We start from the raw sequence: 21,268 nt of genomic DNA on the forward strand, positions 1-21,268 counted from the left end.
TAATCCAAGACCAATCCTGCCTGGTGCTGTAGGATCAGAAAATTTACTGTCCCACATGAGAGAATTCTAGGCTGTAGGGGTAGCTCTGGGAATTGAACCGTGGTGTTCATGTGCTGGAGATCAGTCAAGATCCTTAAGTCAGTGAGCCAGGCTAGTGTTTTTCTTTTGCTTGCTGAGCATAAATATTCATATTTGAATTACTTTCACATAGACTTAAATCAATAAACGTTCTGGATGATGGTCAGTAGGGCAAAAAACAGTGTCAGCTTTTTAAGTGCACATGTATAGTATATACAATCACCGAGAAAGTTGGCTGAACACAAACTGCACAGCAATATTTACTTTATGCTGTTCAAAAACATGGTTTGGTGACAAAAATTAATAGAACTCATCTGGAGGACAGTGTTAGCTTTCTAAGAGCTCGATTCAGCTCTTACTTCTGCCCCACTTCTTCCAGATTTCAGCATAATTCCAACATACGCAATAGCATGCCTGTTCCATTCAGAAAGTAAGCCGGTAAAACCAGCATTCCTTCCAGCTTGCTGGATTCAGAACGTATCTCAGGAAATCTGGGGAGTACGCCATTGGATCAGATCTAGGAACGGAGCTGGCCCAACTGAACCCACAAAGAGCAGGTCGTCTCTTTCCATCGTGTCTAGTAATGCTTTTATGTGACAACATTAACTGGTGCACTCATTCCTCACTAACTCTAATAAATAACTCTAAAGCAGCTGTGGCAGTGCTCTGGGGTCAGCTTTTCAAAGGGATGAAATGTCCTCAAACAATTTCTCCAAAGCATTGGGCAGAAAGAGGCTTTTCTTTACCATCTTGTTTGAGTTTCCAAGTCAGCTTTTTTTGGGTAGGAATTCCTTTCAGACTCCATTGCCATAGAGGATTTAGTAATGCTAACTGATCTTTTCCACAGCAGTTCGCTTCTTGCACATACATTATGCACATCTTGTCACGTGACAGTCCAAGATGTACTCTCATCCCATGCGTTCACATAGAATATAATAGCAGAGGATGTAAAGGCACCATATTTTCAGACATTAGAAAGGAGAATGTGAACATCAGCATTGGGAGACAATGTTGAAGCAGTTTCTGGCCCTGCCCACTTCCTATGAATCCCAAGAGTCTTTGCACTACCCAACTCATTGCTGGAGGTTGCTTCTTTGTTGCAAAATAACATGGAAGATACAACAAACATTTCAGTTCTTGATGTTTTGTAATATAGTTTAAAAAGGGATGTCTCCCACCCAGATTTGATTTAAGTACAACGCACAAACCCGTTGGAAAAGAGTTGTATATTTTTGGATGTGCCTTGTGCAGAATGCCATGCAAACAAAGCCCCTGTCCTGCCATGCAATCTGAGGGACTTATAGATACTGTCCATGTGAATAGATTTTTTTTAAAGCTAAGATAAAGCCCTAAAGAATCCTGTAAAAGGATGTGAAATATTTTATATACTTAATTGCCATCCTGTGTTAATTTGTCATGACTAGGTAGACAAAATAAGCACTTAGCTTTACCTACCATATACTGCGTTGTTTTGTTCAATCAAAAAGTTTATGCCAAATTTGTCCATTTAAAAATTCAATCAACTAAAGTAAACAGTGAATGTAACAGAGTAAGGCTTACATTCAGCTCTGTGTACTTAATCGATGCATAACAAAACAGGAAATGTCAGTACCCCTAGTCCAATTAAGCAAGGCCAATTTCTCATGGGACATAAATTCTTTACTTTTCTCCCAGAACAATTTATGCTGATGTTTTAAATAGTGGTAAAACATAATGTTTTTAATTTCACACCTCACATAGCACAGTCAAATGCTTCATAACAACATAAACAAAAGTTAGGCAGAGCACTGCGATTGATTTAAAACAATGATTTCCCCACAATGTGTGCTCAAGGTCTGCAGGGGGAATACATAACAAACTTGTTGGCTAAGGCCACAGAAATGAGTGTTTCGTTGTTTTGGTGGCCGCTGCCAACCTTCGTCAAGGAAAGAATTGTGTTATTCTACGCCAGCTCTCTGTTTGGTAGTGTCGTAGGAGCGAACGACTTCAGACTGAGAAACAACTCCGTGTTCTTCTTGAGAAAATGCATACCCATCTGAAAAAAAAAGCACAAAGAGTTAAAGACGATAATCTAGTTTTTAATCCCAGTTAGACATTACTATCTATTACAGGCGCTGCATGGGAAGAGCACATTTGGTTTTACCAGCGAATTAGGTTTCTGTGTCGTGTCTCCCCTATTCTGGAACATGTCACCACCGATGTGATTTAGGAAGGACAATCTGCTTTAGAGCAGCCAACTCTAACCAGGCAATAACTCTCTTCATATGACAATCTAATTAATAATCTACATCTGTAAAATGGGGTGAATGATTCTGACCTCTTTTGTTTGAAAAGCATTATATCAGAGCCTAGGTATTAATTATTACTGAGAACAAGACAATGAGTCGGCTTGTTGGCAGAGAATTTGTAAAGACTTCACAGAAACAGAATCCACTGGTAAGTACAAATTTGCTTTTCTGCTCAAGTCTCCCACTGTCTGTAGTATCATACCTAGAACTTGAGAAATCCAGACTGTGTGAGATGCTAAATCCGAGTGGGGCTTATGATTAGTGGTCCCAGAGGACTGCACCTAGCATATTATAGCCAGCTGCAACATCTGTGGACTCTCCTTCATTTACCCTAGAGAGATGGGTGACTGTATATTTACAGGTGACAGCCTGGCAAACCTTACTGATTTTTTTCAGTCAAGAGGTTAATGTATCCTGAGTAAAGCAAGCTTTAATATTCTGGGGGTAAGTCTCCTAGATGCATATTCTTTTGGCTAGCAGAGAATGGGAATCCTTCTGACAAAACAAACTTGATTTTTTTTTAAACTCTCAAGTTCTGTCAACAGGGCTCTGACAACACCTGGAAAATGCCAAATTACTGGTAGCGTAAAAGGGAAGGCTAAAGAATTGCCTCCTGTGAAACTTGGACCTATTTTAAAACTAGCCTTGCCTCTGTGGAATATTATGAATGGGAATTTGCAGCACAGTGCAGCAATCTCCTTGACACAATGGGCACAGGCAATGGACACTAAAGAAGACAACCTTAATTGAAAATCAGAACAGTTACATACAATGAGGAGTACAAAAGGTGGGCTGCACATTCTATTTAGAACCAGATTCAGGTGCCACATGAGGAAGTTAGGTCTAAATCTAGTGGATATGTTTCCTACTGCCTGCAAGAATTCAGAGCTAGAGCATGAGTCCGAACTGGGTAGCCCACAACTGCCTCAGAGTGGCTTCCCAAGCAGAATCTTCAGAGTTCTGAGAGCCCATTCCCCAACTACTCCAGCCTGAAAGGCGTAATTAAATCCTGACAATGACGTACCGGGGGTCTCCGGAGTCCTGGGGGCCAAGCCTGCATTTGCCTGCATTCTGCCTCATGTGCCTCCCCTGTGCAGGGCAGGAGGGGTCCCTGACTCCCACCAGATGGCGCTACCCGCAAGCTGCCCCCGGGGGTCTGTACCTCTGTGGGGGTGCGGCTTACCTCCTCCTGCATGGGGCACATTCTGGTGCTCACCCACTTCTCCCGCTCCAGCCTTGCAGACCGGCGCCAGCTTGGGTGGCCTCACCCCCCAGCAAGCGGGTAGCCGGGGAGGGAGCTCCTCTTGGTCAGCCACAGCTCCCCGCCCACCTCTGGGCTCCATCCAGCCACCCCTCAGAGCCCCCTGCGACTCCCACCCCCTGTGCGTCATGAAGGGCTGGCCTGGTGCCCCCCCAGACCGGCATCTGGGGACTTGGCCCTCCCACCCCCCTCTGTACACCACTGAATCCTGGGCAAGAGGGAGTTGAAGACAGTGTAGGTGGAGCAGGAAATGGAGTTTACTTACTATAAGTGATGGTTCTTCAAGACATGTGGTCCCTATCTTTATTCCTCACATGGGTGCTCATGTGCGCCATGTGCCCGAGTCCAGAAATTCTTCAAAGCTGTGTCCATTGACCCGCACATGCACAGAAGCCTGCCGCATGCTCCCAGCCCAGGGTATAGGAGGCAGTGCGGGTGGACGCCTCTCCAGTTCCTCTTCTTACTGCAATCCAACATGATCCAACGCAGAGGGGAAGGAGGGCGGGTAGTGGAATGCAGCTAGGGACCACACATCTTGAAGAACCTCCAGTTACAGCAAGGGTTGGTCTACACTACAGTTAGATCGACATAAGGTAGCTCACGTCGACCTAACTATGTAAGTGTCTACACAAGAATTGTGCTCCAACCGATGTTAAGTTGCCCGCTACATTGACCTAATAACTCTACCTCTGGGAGAGGTGCAGCGCTTCGGCCGATATAGTGAGGACTATGCAGCGTCTGTGTAGATGCTGCGTTACTTACATCACTTGTTGGCTGTCAGCCCTGCACGGGGCTCATAGCTGGAGCCTTGCTGGGCTGACGGCTTCTGCTGGAGCTGACAGCTTGTAGCTCTGCTGCCAGGGCTGACAGCCTGGAGCCATGTTGCTGCCTTCCGGTGAGGGATTGGGCATGGGGAAGGAGTATTTGAGGTTGTCCATTTAGGAGATTCTCTCCATACCATTCATTATTCTATAGACCTCTGTCATAACTCATCTTCATCATCACTTTTCTGTGAAGAACAGTCCCAGTCTTTTTAATCTCTCTTCTCATGAAAGCTGTTTCATACCCTTTAATCATTTTCATTGCCCTTCTCTGAATCTTTTCCAGGTCTACTATATCCTTTTTGAGAGGGGCGACCAGAATCTAGCAGAAATATTTATTCCAGAATTTGTTTTTTTATTTACATTAAGTTTGAGAATAGACCTCTTCACATTGGGGTAATTCCTTGATCCAGGTCCAGTATGATAATATGACTCAGACCTGCACTGTGCTTTAACATAAGCATGGCTACATGCTAATGACATGATGTACAGAATACAAGGCGGGCTTCTCTGTCTGTAGCTGACGGTGCACAGACTAATTTACAAAGTTCAAAACAGCTTTTAGCAAAGAATACAGGATTTACAAAACATGTTTACAAGGGCGGATTCACACTTGCAAACAAATGCTTTAAGTGGGCTTGTTCTACTTTAAGGGCCATAATCCTGCAATCTTTAGGCAAAAATCTCAGTGAAATCAATGGAAAGTCAGCTTGGATAAAGACTGCAAGATTGGCCTTAAATAACTGAAGGCAGTGGCCCATATCCTCCTCCAAATTAGGGCAGCTTTGCATTGCGCCCTGGAGCTGTCTTCATCAACTGCAGGATTATCCCATATAGCAGGATCCTCAGCTGGTATCCAGTTGTTATAGCTACTGCCAAGCCCCTTCACGCCCAAGGCAATTATCTCTCAAAACCCTAGGACTATTTAAATGACATTGAATAGGGCCTCTAGTTACTTTTCAATACCTGACTTTTTAAGATGTGTATTAATATGGATATGGAACCAATGGCAACAAAGTCCTATCCTGCTGCAAAGTCAGACAATACAGGACAAAAGAGATGCCCATTTAAACTGTTTCATGGGAGGTTAATGCTTGTGGGATAACACCTTGCCTTGGGAACTCCCTTTACTGTGTTTAAGAGAACAAATGGTAGACATCATAGGGCCCTTGAGCCACTCATTGGCATGTCAGTCTTTCTGTGTGCAGTGCAGAGCATGGGCAGGGCATATCCCCTAGTATTGCTGATATTGCTGATATTAGCATGACTTTTTTATATTGCTAATATATAATATATATTTTTTATATTGCTGATATTAGCATGACTTTTGTCTACATGACACGTTTGGCAGTGTGTAGGGTACAGGCTGCACTCACACTGCAGCGTGCGGCTGCATGTCAGTGAAGGGCTCTGGCAGCAAGGAAAGGTTTAAACAGCTCCCTGCTGCAGGAGGCTTTCACGGCAGCGAGAACAGGCTCTGATAGGGAGACGTAGATGGGAAAGGCTGGGCAGGGTCCCAGAACCTGGGCTCCAGTTCAAGCCCGAACATCTCCACTGCAATTAACCAGCCCCAGAGCCTGAGTCCCATGAGCCCGATCCAGCTGACACGGGCCAGCCATGGGCGTTGAACTGCAGTGTAGACATAGCTTAGGAGGCACGGCTCAGGAAAGTCACGCACAGTATTTACACAAGCACACCCTTCAGGTGTGTCTTTACTCGCCATGCTTCACCATCTGCACTGCTATTTATACCTGTGCTGCGTGGGTAGGGCGCTACACAGATGTACACACTACATGCCACCGAAAGAAGTGTGCAGTGTAGACGCACTTATTCTTTCTGCTCAGCCTGGGCTCAACATTTGACAGTTTACTTTTACTGTTGATCTCAATAAGAGATGCTTATTTCACACTATGCAGTTCTTTAATCAACTAGTTAAAACTGTTCAGGCAGCTAATTATGCCTCTTGCAGAATCAGAATGTGATTAAATGCTGTTGGTTCTCACAGACCTGGCTAATTGGATCTTTCCACTATTTTCAGACACCACGCGAAACAATAAAAGTTTCCATGTACCAGTTACAATGGGACTTTTCGAAAGTCTGACCTTGTCCCCAGCTCTGGCTTTTAAAACCAACCCTATCATTCTGGGTCAGGAACAAGGCTCTCATTGTTCAGATCTTTTCCAGCAATCCTAGCAGAGTGCTTCTTTGGAATTTTCAGAGCAGAATCTAGTCTATACTGTTTCAGAAGTCAGACCCATCATATTCCACACTCTGAGCCTTTCAATTATTTGAGACGCTAGGTCAGGAGGATTTTAAACTATCTGATGGCTTGGTTCATTTGGTAGGAAGAGGGGTTCACATTCTAATCAAATATAAAGTTTCACAGATTCCGGATATTATCAGGCTACCTATTGAATTTTAAAAGCATCTTGTTTGTTAGCTTTCACGTTCTGCTGTTAGGAGATCAGAATCTAGTCTCCCATTACTAGGTTTCTAGTTTAACGGTATCTTTTTCAGTATACTCAGCTGATTATTTTGTTCTATACAATGCTGTATTAGAGACATAAAGAACTGTAGTCCACATATAGATCCCATATGTGTTCCTTGTGGATGCAGGGGTCCACCCACATATAACATCTTGCAGAATCAGAGCCTGAGGAAGTCCTGAGTGATCTGTTTATTTCAGGAAATCCATTAAGGAAGTTGCATTGTTATGTATTTAAGGGGTTTACTTTAGTGACCACTGCTCCTCACGCTCTCTTATTTGACTGTTGAGCTTAGGTCAATTGGAAAAGGATGTTTGTGCTGAGAGTTCATGGATTTGTTTGGCCAACAGCTGGGGGCAAAGCAGCTCTCAGTGGAAGCCTATCAACTCTGGAACTTGCTTCCATGCTTTGGTCTGACATACCCCAATAGTACGGACTTTCAGAGAATGTTGCAAAGCCTCTCTCCAGTTACTGTTAAACACATGTAATGTCTCATCAATGGACATTCTTCACATACCTCTTTGGGTCTGTCTACACTGGGAAAATGAGTAGTGTTTTAAATCATGTTAAGTAGAACATTTTAATTAACCTGTACTAAAACACCACTTTTTCCCCAATGCTGACAAATTGTATATTTTAAAAAGGACCCAAGAGGGAAAAAAATGATGAATGTTCAGGTTTCTGTCCCTTTAGAAACCAAACTATTCACATTCAGGAAGCATGGAACCAGATATAACATCATTTAAGCCAATCTTCCTCTTGTTATTCCTTTTCTTTTGAAGTTAATTTTAAAAGATCACAACAGCTTCATATTCAACAAATACATATACATACGTCTTTGCTGTATGGAATTTGGTCAGAAAAAGTGCTGAAGCCTTGATACCCAAAGAAAGAAGGTAATGGATTAATTAAAAAAAAAATCCCATGAAGTAACCTGATAATTTTTCGATCAACATGTATCAAGAGGAAAATAACGGGAAGGCAGCCTCTTTCAGGACACAATAAATGGCAGGATTAGTGCCTTCAGCATGAACACCTTATTATTATTTATTATTCTCCGACCCCCATGCTGTGAAACCAACTTGAGATGACAGCTGCTGTTTCTCTATTGATTAATAAAGTGTAAAACGTACTCTCTCTGTTAAGATTTACTCGGCGCAGTTACCTTACACTGTCAAAGGCAGGGGCTATTTCCTCTGCCAGCATAGGAAATCTGGGCCAAATTCTATAATCCCTAGTCAGGCACAGATCCTCTTGATTTTAGTGGGAGCTCTGCTGGGGGAAGGATTAAGGAAAGCAGGATTCAGCCCTCTATTTTTAAGTACGTGCTAGGTCAAACGACAGCCTAATATTGACAGGAGGTAGACGAGGAGTGTTTTGAATTATGTCAGCCAGCACACTTGTGCGATCATATGGAATGATCCATGTCGCCTCCAGGGGTTGAGGGGACAGTAGTTCAGTGGATTCCCTGAGCATGTGGGGAGTGCCGCCTCTAACACTGTTCTCCCTTTTTTCTCTAGAAGCTGCTTGGGGGGATTCTGAGGGAGTTGGGGATGGGGGGAGGAGGGGGAGGGAAGGTAACCTGGAATTAGGGAGGAGAGCTACTTTTCGCAGCTGTGGGGCCTCCATGAGTTCTTGGGTAACTGGCCAGGAGACAATCCTCCACACTGTTATCAAAGCTACAAGAGAGTTGTGCTACCTGGGGGTCAGAAGAGGGCCAGAAGAGGCAGGGGCCAGAGTGGGTGAAGGCTCAGGAGCCCCGTGGAAAGCCCTGTTACCAGCAGATTCCCTGTAATCCATGAGTTTTAGGAGCCAAATACTTCTCCTTCCACGGAAAGGCAAATCCCCCTACACACACTTGAGAGAATGATAATAAGCAACATTTGTGAGAGGAACTTTGCAGCATTTCCTGCTCTTTCTGAAAGCTATTCCCACTTGTGGCCAAGCTCTCCTCTTAATTAGGGGGATTTGGTGCTTTTCTTATTGCTGGGGTTTTAGAAAGCAGATGGGAATGGGAAATCCATCCACAAAGGTTATGCTGAGCTCACCAGCACTGATTTCATACAGGTGTCTCAGACAGGAACTGCATCAGTTCCTAGAGGCTAATGCTGTAATCACTGCACCATCTACTCATTCCCACTAAATCTTTTCGGGCTGCAGAAATCTTCAGCACATAAGCTTGACAAAAGGCACAAAGCTCTTCTACTAAAAGCCACAGGATAATGAAATCCTAACTGGCATTTGCATCAAAATCTGAAGCTGAGTGGAGAATCTTAGTTAATTTTCATAAATCTTTCAGAAAGCTGCGTCAGTCAGAAAAGAACAATGTGAATCTTGAGAGCATAGTTAAACTATAAAACATTTCTGGCCTTTTATCTGATGCTTCCAATTCGTGAAAACAAACCCATGGCCATAAACAAAGAAAAATGGCCATTAGAGGCTAAAACATCCAAGCTTCCTCCACCCGCCCCAAAGCCATTAGAAGTAGCCCCAAAATTATTGTTTTTGTGTGTGTTATCCTAGAGCTAATGTCATTCCCATGTGCTTTGAGACCAAAGGGTTTTAATGCAGCTTTATAGCAGGGAATCTTGGACCAGTTTTTGGCCACCCCCCCGCTACCCCCCAAAAAAAGTTACAGTATTGATTCTGGAGTTACTTTACAACTTCTGATGGGAAATTGCCCTTATTCTCCCCCTCTCATTAACAGGGCAACAGGTTTGTCTCAGCCTTGTGCACCAGAACAAAATTAATGATCTTTGCTGTTTTAAATGCAACTGTCCCAGCCGGAATTGAAGTCACATGATCAAGTTTTGGGATAGGCTGAACTCTTGGGGTGGGAATTTGGAAGCCCAGTGGAATCACATAAATGGCTCTACAGAGCCAGATTCAAAATACATAACCACCACGACAAACCTACAGCCTTATCCATCAACTGCTTGCTTTGACAATTTTCAGTATTTATACAACATTTGTGCAATTTAGTTCCGTGAAAACAGCACTCATGTTCACATGGCCTTGCACATTTAGCAGCTGTGCAACGTTTGAAAACAGTGTTTGACAAGGGATGACAGAAGTTTTAGAGAATCATGGATCTGCCATAAAAGCCTCTTTTAGTCTTAACAACTTCACAATGAAAATTTACATTCATGTGAAAAACAAACATATGATTGGAACTTGTCCTGGCTGGACTGTCTCCTTTAGCACTTAATCATTTGTATTTATGCGGCGCCAGTTAACTGAATCAAAGTTTATTTTGATATCTTATTCTTGTTTCCCAAAAGCATATTAGTCTATTAAAAACACAAAGGATGCATTCTAAAAATTGTGAGCATGTAATTCAGATCTGACGGGTAACACAAGCATGCCAATTTTCTGCACTGTCTGCAGGTTGGTTGGTTGGTAGGTTTCCCTTAGCAGGTTTCCCTGATTCTTTTTACAGGCTCGTTCTGCCAGTCACCTCCTCTGGAATTGCTTCAAAGAGTGATGCATGCATGTGTGTCTCCATAGGTGCATGAAAGAGAGATCTAAAACCTGCACCCTTTACATCTGAACACAAAGAACCAAATCCCGTAAGCAGAGCACAGCCAAGCTGAGCATGTCTGTGGGGGTAAAGGAGAAAATGAATCCTTTCTTTCCAGGCCTCACAATGGCAGTGGAGCTGGTCTGCAGAAGTTACTGCACCCTCAAGGCTGCTCTAGCCCCTGCAGTCAGTGCACTTTCCCCTCTGTGGAGAATGACTAGTGGATCTGAACAGTAAGGGATCCATCAGCCTTGCTCCTGTCCTGCCCTGAATCTCTCCTGGGGTTCTGTAGAGGATCCTGGCACCCCAGGTATGGGATCCTCGAATCCTACCCCTATATCTGCAGCAGAAACACACCAGTTCTACTGGGTGAGGGCCTTCTGAATGGTTATGGTTCTGCTGAAGAAATGGGTACAGAGAAGAGATGAAATTTAGCTGTACCCCAACTGCTGAAATCCTGACAAGATCCAGATCTCACCTTCAAAAGCTCTCATCATGTTAAATGGATGATATGGAGTCAAATCCTTTTGTTTTAGTGCTGTCCTGCAACCAGCACCATTGCAGCTGATGGGACTATTTCCCTTAGTAAGGTGAGCATGTTGTTGATCAATAATTTGACTGTAAAAGACAATCCACCCCCATCACTAGCAAGTCCAAATTTTTCTCTCAACTCTTATTGGCTCTTGGTTCCTTGGGGTTTCTGGTCTGTGGAGTTCTCACATTCTTTTTAATGCTGGGGAAGCCCTGATGAAAATCCAAAGGCAGCAAATAGAGGTGCCAAAGACACAAGGCCTGTCTCATGGCTGTATGCAGTAGAAAAAAGTGATGATCTCAGACTCAGTGACGGATGCTGTTCCTTTCCTTTAGCGGCAGCAGGAAGGCTGGGGTTGCACTTAGCTTCCCCAGAAAAAGCAAAGAAGAGGAGTATGAGAATGGTAGCTAAGAAGACCACCGCCTGCTTATTAAAAACATGTAGAACTTTTCTCAAATGGCACCAGTGAGCTATTTCTGTATTTTAAAAACCACAGTTAATAGCTGATATTCGAAAACAGTCACCATTTAAAGCAGAGCTCTATTTCAACATTTTTTTGCCCTGTTAAGCTTTTGATTTTATAAGATGTTGAGAATATCAGGATTTTAAATTTAAGGAATTTCTGCATTGGGATTTTGTCACTGGGTCACTTGATTGGGTTCTAGGGAATTATCTACATGCAAACTCTACAAGCCTGGGGCCAAATACACTAATTCCCTTTCCAAATGCATGGCTCTTGATTGGCAGTTTAGCCTCTATACCAGATTATCTCTACCTAAAATGTAATTTAAAAAATCATCGTATTCCCCTTCATTCTTCTGGGACAGACTGTTGAGAAACACACACGTCTGGTCCATTACTTACGTGATACACCTTGCTGAACAGAATGAGCTCGGAAAAGGCTCGGAGGAGTTTTTCTGCCGAGCCTTTTTAACAAATGATCACGTTCGTTCACGCTGGAAAAAACAAACAAACACAGTGAGTCCCTAGATAATTTCACTGCATCTCAAGTGTATTTAACTAAGTACCTTTGCTTTTGAAATAAAACAGTTACACTGTGAAAAAAACAATTATTTTAAATTTCTTTACAATGGACACCACCATCAGGGTTCTAGGATGACAGAACTCCTTCTTTTTAAGGCATACTTGTATACGTGTACACCTACTCTATCTTTCTCTGTGGTGCCCATCATTGTGGTATCTGGGTGCCCGATATCTTGACCTTGGACATAACTGTACTGAACATGGCATCCCATTTTAGTTGAGATATATAATAAAAACTTCCTTCATGTGATGTGCCCAATTCTTGGCTCCCAGAACCTGCCTCAGAGAGAAGGAGCAATGTGTTTTTACTTAAGTGTAAGTTAGAGGCTTCTATCATACCTGTAGCATAGCTTGAAACAACCATAGAAGAACCACACCATAATTCTTTCATGAATACAGCTCAGTTTTTTTCCCAGTGGAAAGTAAAAATTACATCCAGTTTTTGACAAAACAACAATAAAAACAACAACATTAAAAAAAAGGTCTTCAGTTTCCATAATTCAATTCTAGTCCTGTGTAGTCTAAAATTAGTTTTTTAAAAGTTATTCACTTTTTACACATGCAAATACAAACTAGTGGAGAAAAACAAACACACTGACCAACCAAAAGAGACAGAGATGAGGGAATAGCTACAGTGAATCTGTTTAAAGTTATATGTGGGATTAATAGCTACTATTTACCACGGATATTTTCATGAACCTATTGTTAATTTCAGTGTGAGTTTTGTGCACGGAATAAAAGGAAAATACTGACCCTGTGGCCCTTATCCAGCAGAACACTTAAACATGTACATAACTTTAAGCACATGAGTAGTTTCATTGACATCAGTGGGATTTCTTACAAATCTAAAATTATGCACGTTTATGTGTTTTGCTGGACTAGGGCCTTAATGATATATTAAATATATCACAACATATATTTCTTCTCCTTTCACACCTCCACTGACTTTAGAGACTGACACTGGTTACACAGAGATCAGAATCAGGCCACGTATACTAATGAATGTGCAAACATATCTGGAGTGAGGACCTAGGTATCTTTTCTTCATGACACTTTGGATTTCACATTCATGAAGTATGTGAAATTTGGACTCCAAGGAGCACTGCTGCGACTGCTGTATACAAGTCTATTGCTGATTTAGCAGACTCCTCTCTTTCACTGAAGTAGTTAACTAGTTTAAACAAGAAGATGCCAGCCAGAATTTCTGAATTGTCTGCAATGTGCAATGCAACTTTGTCGACTTTCATGCCACCTAGAATTTCATTAGATTCATCTCAAGAGTCAAATCCTTTCACACCTGCCTTAACAGTGGGGACATCCATAGAGGACAAGGGAATAATCCTTCCCCTCAAGTCACTTTGTGGCCACTGCTTCAGTCATGTGACGTGGGGGTCAAATAGCAACTGGATCGTTTCCTAAATCCCTACAGTGTAAAGAGGGCTCAGACTCCAGTACGTAGGATCTCAGACTCCTCCTCTTGAACAGTGGAATTACCCATGATGCATTACAAGACAGTCCTCTGCATCCACAAAGGAGGAGGCAGGATTGGTTTCCAAGGACAGAAGACTGTGCAATGTATGAATATTAGTCTTGATCTCACTTTCTTTTCCCTGAGGGGGGGATGGAGAATGCTACAGAGGCAAGATGCTCAGCCCCTGTGGGGAAAGTGAGCCAAGTATCTCCTTCTCTGGAGTCCCCTCTGGCAGCTGAATGGAGCTTTGACAATGGGCAAAAAAGTGAGGCACCTCCAGCCATTTTCTGTCAGATGGAAAGTTCCAGCATCATGAGGCTTTGAAGAGAGGAGGCAAAGAGGAAAAAGAGAAAATATAGGGGGAAACCTTGGGGCTGTAAGAACTCTTGAAATTACAGCTCCCCTGAGAAGGGCATTGTTTGAAGTACTTCTTTAGACAATGCAGTCAACCTGTGGAACTCACTGCCAGATGTTGTGAAGTCAGAACTATAACAGGGGTTCAAAAAAGAATTAGAAAGTTCATGTAGGACAGGGCCATCAATGGCTATTAGCCAAAATGGTCAGGGACACAAACCCATGCTCTGGGTGTCCATAGCCTCTGACTGCCAGAAGCTGGGAGTGGATGACAGGGGATAGACCCCTTGATGATTGCCTGTTCTGTTCATTCCCTCCAAAGCATCTGGCGTTGGCCACTGTCAGAAGACAGGATACTGGGCTAGATGGACCATTGGTCTGACCCAATATGGCTGTTCTGATTTATTTTTTCCTACTGCTCACACATTAGATGTATTTAAACTATAGGTTTTCTATGTCTCTATCAGTGCCTCACCATTATCAAGTACAGCAAGCACTGAGCAAAGCTAGCATGAGGGCAAAATACTTTCTGCACTGCCCTTTGTTTGAATAAAAATGTTTTCTTATGTCAGACTGGAAATAAGGTGCAAATTTTTAAGTGACAATAATTAGCCATTGGAACAACTTATCAAGGGCTGTGGTGGATTTCCTATCATTGGCAATTTTTAAATCAAGACAATGTTTTTCTAAAAGATATGCTCTAGTTCAAACAGGAATTATTTCTGGGAAGTTCTCTGGCTGGTATTGTTCAGGACAGACACAGTGATCCCTTCTGGCCTTAGATTCTATGAATTAACAATAAAGGATATATTATATAGGTATTTTCCCACACTGGCAGCCTGAAATGGTCAAGACAACCTATTAGGTCTTTACCATTTCCAATTTCTACGACTCTTCTTGGACTGTATCAATAACATTGCCCTTTTTTGTTAACTCTAATAAGGAATTGAAAGGACAGACGTAAGGTGATATGTTATCATTTCAAATGGTGACGTTTTCTATCCCATGCACAAAATCATTCTTGCATCCTGGGTCTTAATTGTTCTAAGATGTCAGCTAAGACACTAATTAACTGTGCTAAAAAGTTTTTTTTGGTCCCTTTTTTTCCTCCAACAAAAGCAAAGAGGAACTAAGTCTGGGCAACAAACATCTGGCTTTACACATTCAAATGAGGAGCATCAAAACAAGCAGAATAATTCACAGCTGACCACAAGGTCCCGCTGGCTCATTTGTTTGAGTAATTAAAAAAAGATGAGCTTCACCACCAATTAACCTATTGAGCACTAATTAGCGTTAATGAGGATTTGAGGTATTTGGTAAAGCTTGACCCAGATTGTCCTCCAGAGTTCACTAATTGGCTGGTGGCAAAAGCAGGGCTAACAAAGAAGTGAAGGTTAAAGTGGCTGCAGATGTCTCACTTAAAACAGAATTTCCCTGGAAAATATACACACCAGTTGGGTTAAAAAATTTTTTTTTTCAGAATTGCATTTTAAAATTTATTCTCAGTTGTAATTTGTTAGCAGAGCTGCAGAATATAGGCAGGTTATTTATAATGGACAAGATGATTTGGAATTTTTTTCTTAATTTTCTGTGCCTGAATTATTTAAAAATTTTAGACCAATACAAACACGATTATACAAGATGTTTTGCTTGTTCCTGCCCCTGTTGTATCCTGCAGGAAGAAATGTAATATTAGCAATTAAAGTATTGACAGAGCCATAAAATCTGCAAACAAATTGTAAAAATTAAAAAATGTGTGTGTGTACTGGCTGCTATCCCTCTTCCCTGTGAATATATAGTAAATACAAGGCAGAACTTGCAGAAGTATGACCCCACAGACTCCTAAACCTCATAAAATATAGAGGATTACACACAGAAGTTTGAGCCAACAGGACAGGAAAATGAACAGCTGTTTTTCCTGTCACTTGAATAATTTTGAATCCCATTACCCTTCTATCTGCAGGTGCAGCATCACAATTTCTTCTATTCAATGCAGTAGCAACATTTAAATCATGGTAAGGCTGAGATATAAACCAGAAAAACCTCATAGTTCAAGCTGAAATTCATCCCCCTTTAAATGGACTAGTAAATGGGCCCTGATTTAGTATGTTTCTTTCTGCTGTCACGCATCTTGTTACATATCTTCCTTGTAACTCTCCTAAAGCCAGTGGTGGTACACTAGTGCAAAGCAGGCGTGAGAAGAGAATCAGATCCCCTTGACTTTAGTTAACCGAAGACTTTCTTGTGAGTCCCATAGTTTCCCTTTGTATATTTTCTAAAGTTCAAAAGTAATTTGAAAAGTATCTAGTCATTTCTGTTGCTATAAACTTTTGCTATAGGTTGCATGATTTTGGGGGAGACAAATTAAACCCCTTCTAACCAATAATTTAGCCAGGATTTTGTTGTTTCTATGTTGACATCAATTCTGTCACTGACAAATAATATTTCAATACATTATTAAGAGAAGGAGAAAAGAACAAAGCCTCAATTTGAAAAACTCAAGTTTTACCTCCAGCTTTGGTCCCCTCTAACATTATTTACATGTAGATTATTGTTTTTCATAGGTCCTCTTCCTCCCCTGAAGCAGCTCATTTTCTAAGAGCAATTTCTACTAAAGGTTAATCAGAGGATTAGACATAGTGAATTTTACAGAAGCATGACCATGGAACAGGGGGTTGGTTAATAGAGTCCTATCTGGCTGTTAGAATATACCAATTATTTTGGAGGATTCTTTCACTTCTTCAACACACTCATCCCCTCACTCCCACCCCTCTAATCTATATATGGTTTTGCTATGTCATCCAGCACCTACCGCTGGATCATATCCCCATTCAGAGCCCATCAACACAGCTTCATAACTGGATATAGGAGACTGAGTCACACGAGGGTCCCTCCCACATATATCCCTGATGTTTGAGTGCACTCCCTTTAGGCCATAAACGCTAATTTAAGTTGTTTTCCTTTTATAGAATCATAGAATATTACAGTTGGAGGGACCACAGGAGGTCATCTAGTCCAACCCCCTGCTCAAAGCAGGACTAACCTCAGCTAAATCATCCCAGCCCGGGCTTTGTTAAGCTACAGCTTAAAAAACCTCTAAAGATGAAGATTCCACCACCTCCCTAGGTAACCCATTCCAGTGCTTCACCATCCTCCTAGTGAAAACGTTTTTCCTAATATCCAACTTAGACCTCCCCCACAGCAACTTGAGACCATTGCTCCTTGTTTTGTCATCTACTACCATTGAGAACAGCCTAGCTCCATCCTCCCTGGAACCCCCTTTCAGGTAGTTAAATGCTGCTATCAAATCCCCCCTCATTCTTCTCTTCTGCAGGCTTGTTTAGTCTAGTTCCCTCAGCCTCTCCTCGTAAGTCTTGTGCCCAGCCCCCTAATCATTTTTGTTGCCCTCCGCTGGACTCTCTCCAACTTGTCCACATCCTTTTTGTAGTGGGGGGCCCAAAACTGGACACAATACTCCAAATGCAGCCTCACCAATGCCAAATAGAGGGGAATAATCACTTCCCTCAATCTGCTAAGAAAGATTTTTAATAAAGATTAAAAATCATTTTGCTGAGTTTTTTTTAAAAACAGTGTGTTATTTGAGGGGAACAGTTAAGATGGAGCTATGCATTAGCAAGAGAAGGCTGAAGAAATGGGGCCTAAAGTGATGTCAGCATGAGTAGAATGAAAAGTAAGATTCTCATGGATTGGGAATCTAGTTAGGTTAAGCAAATAATGTAAAATTATTTCAAAGTGAAATTTACCCTGGTACTCAGGACTCACCAAGACCCTGTGCATTAATTAAGTCCCACTTAAGCCAACAACACAGATCTTAAGAGGAGTTGTAAATGGTTCTCATTTGTGAGAGAGCCCTGTACAGGCATGAATTTCACTCTCAGTGAATAGGTGAATGGGTATTCGAGTACTGATGAGCTGGGTTTTTGGGGTGTCAAGAAAGACAATTACCCTTACATGTCATGATGAAACACACAAGTAGCCAGGGGCTTGTGTTGGTTTGTCTCTCAGTCACAGTATGAAGGGGAGGTGTTGTTTTTGCTTATCTGGCATCAGGCTGATGGAATGTTTTACTCTGTGAGATCAATCAGGGTAGGAGGTTTTTTAATTTTAAAAGCAAGCAAACAGACTTTACTGATAATGAAGCCACTATGTAATCAGCAGAGATCTCCAGAGAGCTTCTTAAGGAAGTCATCTATGGCAGGGGTGTTTAATACCAATACTTGAAGTGTATAAACAGTAATACGAAATCAGCCTTTTCTTTGCAAAGTCAGCATCTAGGCACATATTCAATAAGTCACTCAAGTAGGGAAACTGAAATAAAAAAAATCCAAGAGTTTTCTGTTTCTTCCTGTAAATATGTAATGAATCATCAACAAATATTAAGGACCAGATTATGGTTGGGGCACAAAGTGCAACTGGGGAGTGAAGGGAAGTCATGCCCTAGATCAGTATATGAGTGATCTAGAAGCTGGGCATTTTTTCTTCTTTACAATTCTAGTAGATTTTTCAAGATTCTCTGAGAATTGAATGACTAGTTAATTGAGACACAAAACAAATATTTATCAGTAGTCTGAGAGTCTGCGTTTAACAGACTGATTGTAGTTTTGTCCTCTCCCTCTTTCTATGTAAATTAGAGACAATGACAGTGGAATAGTTAGGTTTCTAGATGTTAAACATATGATGCCTGGGTCAGCTCAGTTCACATATAGCTTTAACATCTGTTTATCCTCATTGGACGTTACAAAGGTTCAGAATATCACACAATTTACATGATGGTGTCGCAGTAGCAATGCTATTGTTATGGTTTATGAAATAGCTTGGTAGCAGGAGGCCTTTGTTTCACTGTATTTCATATGCTTGACAGTTCCTTTTGCATTATACATAACAGTTCACACAGAAATTGTATTATATGGAACTTTGGACCAAATTCTTCTCTCTTTTCTAGCCATGCAACCACACTCAGGACAGTCAGCAAGGTTGCATGAGTATAAGTGAGGCAGAATTTATCCCACTGCTTCCATCCCAAAGGCTTCATTTTTTGGCTTCAAATTATGCCTTGATGAAGATAATACTTTCCTACTCATGGCCTTGAAAAGGCCACTTGGACCATCCAGTCTGACCTTCATTTTGCAGGTTGTTAGAACTGGAATTGTTTTGTAACTTAATTATAAAGGGTATTGCCAAGCATCTGCTCTAATACATGTAAATTACCCACCTAGGAAAAAGAAATAGTCGGCACAGATATAAAACTAGGTATGGTGAGCTGAAAAGCAATAAGTCTGAGATAGTCATAGCACCTTTCATTCCAAAATGCGTCAAATATTTTATATACTCATGTGTGTGCGCATAGGTTTGCGCATGTGTATTACTATTTAACTGTCCCAAAACTTCATCAACAGAGTTAAGATTTCCCAGTGCTGCTTCAGCTAAACTGAAACCTTTGAAAATCAGGAAATGAAGTGTGATTTATATTGCTTTCCAACCATCCTCACTTTAGTATCTGTGCTGTTTATTTCTTCTCCTTAAGTGCATCACTTTGCACTTACTATAGTGGGTGCTGGCAGTATCCTTTATAGATAAGGTTGCAATACAGTTCCAATTATAACATTCTTTTCCTACACATTCATACTTTTCGGACACAGTCACCTTTGAGGTTGAAATTTTCCATGCTTGGTCTCTGCCCAAAGGTGATTTGTTATTGGAAAGTATGAGCAAGATCCATTCAGTCATTTTTAACTTTGGCAAGGGTAGGAAATATACTTTTCTTATGTTAACTGCCTCCCACTCCCAATAATCTCTTTTCCCAGATTTATTTTTGGGAAAGCCAGACCACTGTAAAAATGGCTGAATTCTGAAACTTTGTCTGGACAGAGTTCTCAAGGCAGGCTAGGACATTTGCCTGGTTTGGAAAAAAATAACTAGTTTGATTAAGTTCTATGACTGTTTGGTAACTGCCTACTGAGTATGTATACAGTGTCGTTGTAGCCATGTGGGTCCCAGGATATGAGAAAGACAAGGTGGGTGGAAAGCTTGTCTCTCTCATCAACAGAAGTTAGTCCAATAAAAGATATTCCCTCACCCCCTTGCTGCTCTACTGAGTATGTAGAATTTTCTATTTAGCCTTCCCTTGTTAAATGCAACCCTTAATATATTACTTTTTGTTACTAATGTATATCATAAAACAAAGGATGCAAATTCCTTTCCCTCTCTCCTGGGGGTGGGGGTGGGAAAAGGAGGAACTTAGGCCAAAGATACTGCTCAAGCCATTAGGCTGGAGCTGTTGTGATGGAGCAGTTCTCCTGCTGTGCAGCCTGGAGGGAGGATTCCTTCCCCTTCCCCCGGCAAGATCCCTAGAGCCTACCCCAGTAACTCAGGATTAAGCACTGAGGAGAAGACTAGCCCCTTAATCAGTACCAATTCTCATTTTGTTATGTTCCCACTTTTCCATTTCAATTTGCAGCTTAATTTTGTCTTCTGTGTTTGTTCCTCCTTCAGCTCTGAGGTAGTCAGCAGATTTGATCAAAGCGTTAAACCTCATGCTTTAACTGTATTTGGTTTTGGGTTTTTTAGGATAATTATTTGATAGGAATGATCAGGATGTGATGTGAACCTACTTCTCTGTAGAGGGATCAAGTGCAATTCTATTAGTTTCATCTATAAGCTTGATCTAGCAAATTGTTACTTGGAAAAAACTGATTACTGTGTTTATCTTTGCAAGTGCTATTGCTGATTTGCTGGGATGCTTCCCAACTGAGAGCAGCATCAAGGCCTATGATTCTAAATGCCTCATGCAGCGGGGTTGAAGCACCAGAAACTAATAATACATATTAAAATGAGGAAAAACCTGTCATATCTCTTTACCTACATCCAGATAAAATAGGATAGCATAAAATAAAACAAAATGAATCATTTTCCATGTAGTATGGATGAACATTTACCAAATGGAATGTGAAAGAATTGATATATATATATACGAGAGAGAAAGCGCAAAAGTGTTGATATAATTTTGTATGTATGTTGCTAGTAAAAAGAATCTAATATCTTTTTAGTAGAAAAAAACCATAAATATGCCAGTCACTTTGTTGTATACATTGATGGAGAAATCTTGTCTTTCCTTCCCTGAAATGGTTTGAAGAACATCTGGAAAAATTGATAAAAACCTAAACCTCAAAAAGAAAATATACCTCTCTCAACTGCAACCTAATTTTATGCTCAGCTGCACTAGATGGGCCAGAGTCCGATCTCAGTCATGTAAATCTTGAGTAAAACCACAGACATCAACATGTAAATGAGATCAGAATTTGGCATACAGTATACGATGCAGTTTACCAGCTTACAAGACAGGAGTGTGTTTGTGTTTAATAAGGCGAAGACCATTCAGTGGTACCTGCTGAT

General features: G+C 41.5%; 1 protein-coding gene across 2 annotated transcripts in view; it reads right to left on the reverse strand.

The window, feature by feature from the left end:
- Positions 1–713: 713 nt before the first annotated feature.
- The window catches only part of ATP8A2 (ATPase phospholipid transporting 8A2), a 523,365-nt gene continuing 502,810 nt past the window's right edge, over positions 714–21,268 (reverse strand). For both annotated transcript variants that reach the window (XM_067562894.1, XM_067562893.1), the window contains 2 exons: positions 11,851–11,942; positions 714–2,113 (listed from right to left, as the gene is read on the reverse strand). In XM_067562894.1, the coding sequence (XP_067418995.1) occupies positions 2,016–2,113; positions 11,851–11,942 (190 nt within the window). In that variant the 3' untranslated portion in view covers positions 714–2,015. The remainder of the gene's footprint in view (positions 2,114–11,850; positions 11,943–21,268) is intronic.

This window comes from Emydura macquarii, unplaced genomic scaffold (genome assembly GCF_026122565.2).
Source record: "Emydura macquarii macquarii isolate MOO-44397 ecotype Brisbane River unplaced genomic scaffold, CSIRO-AGI_Emac_v2 contig_2473, whole genome shotgun sequence".
Taxonomy (NCBI): Eukaryota; Metazoa; Chordata; order Testudines; family Chelidae; genus Emydura; species Emydura macquarii.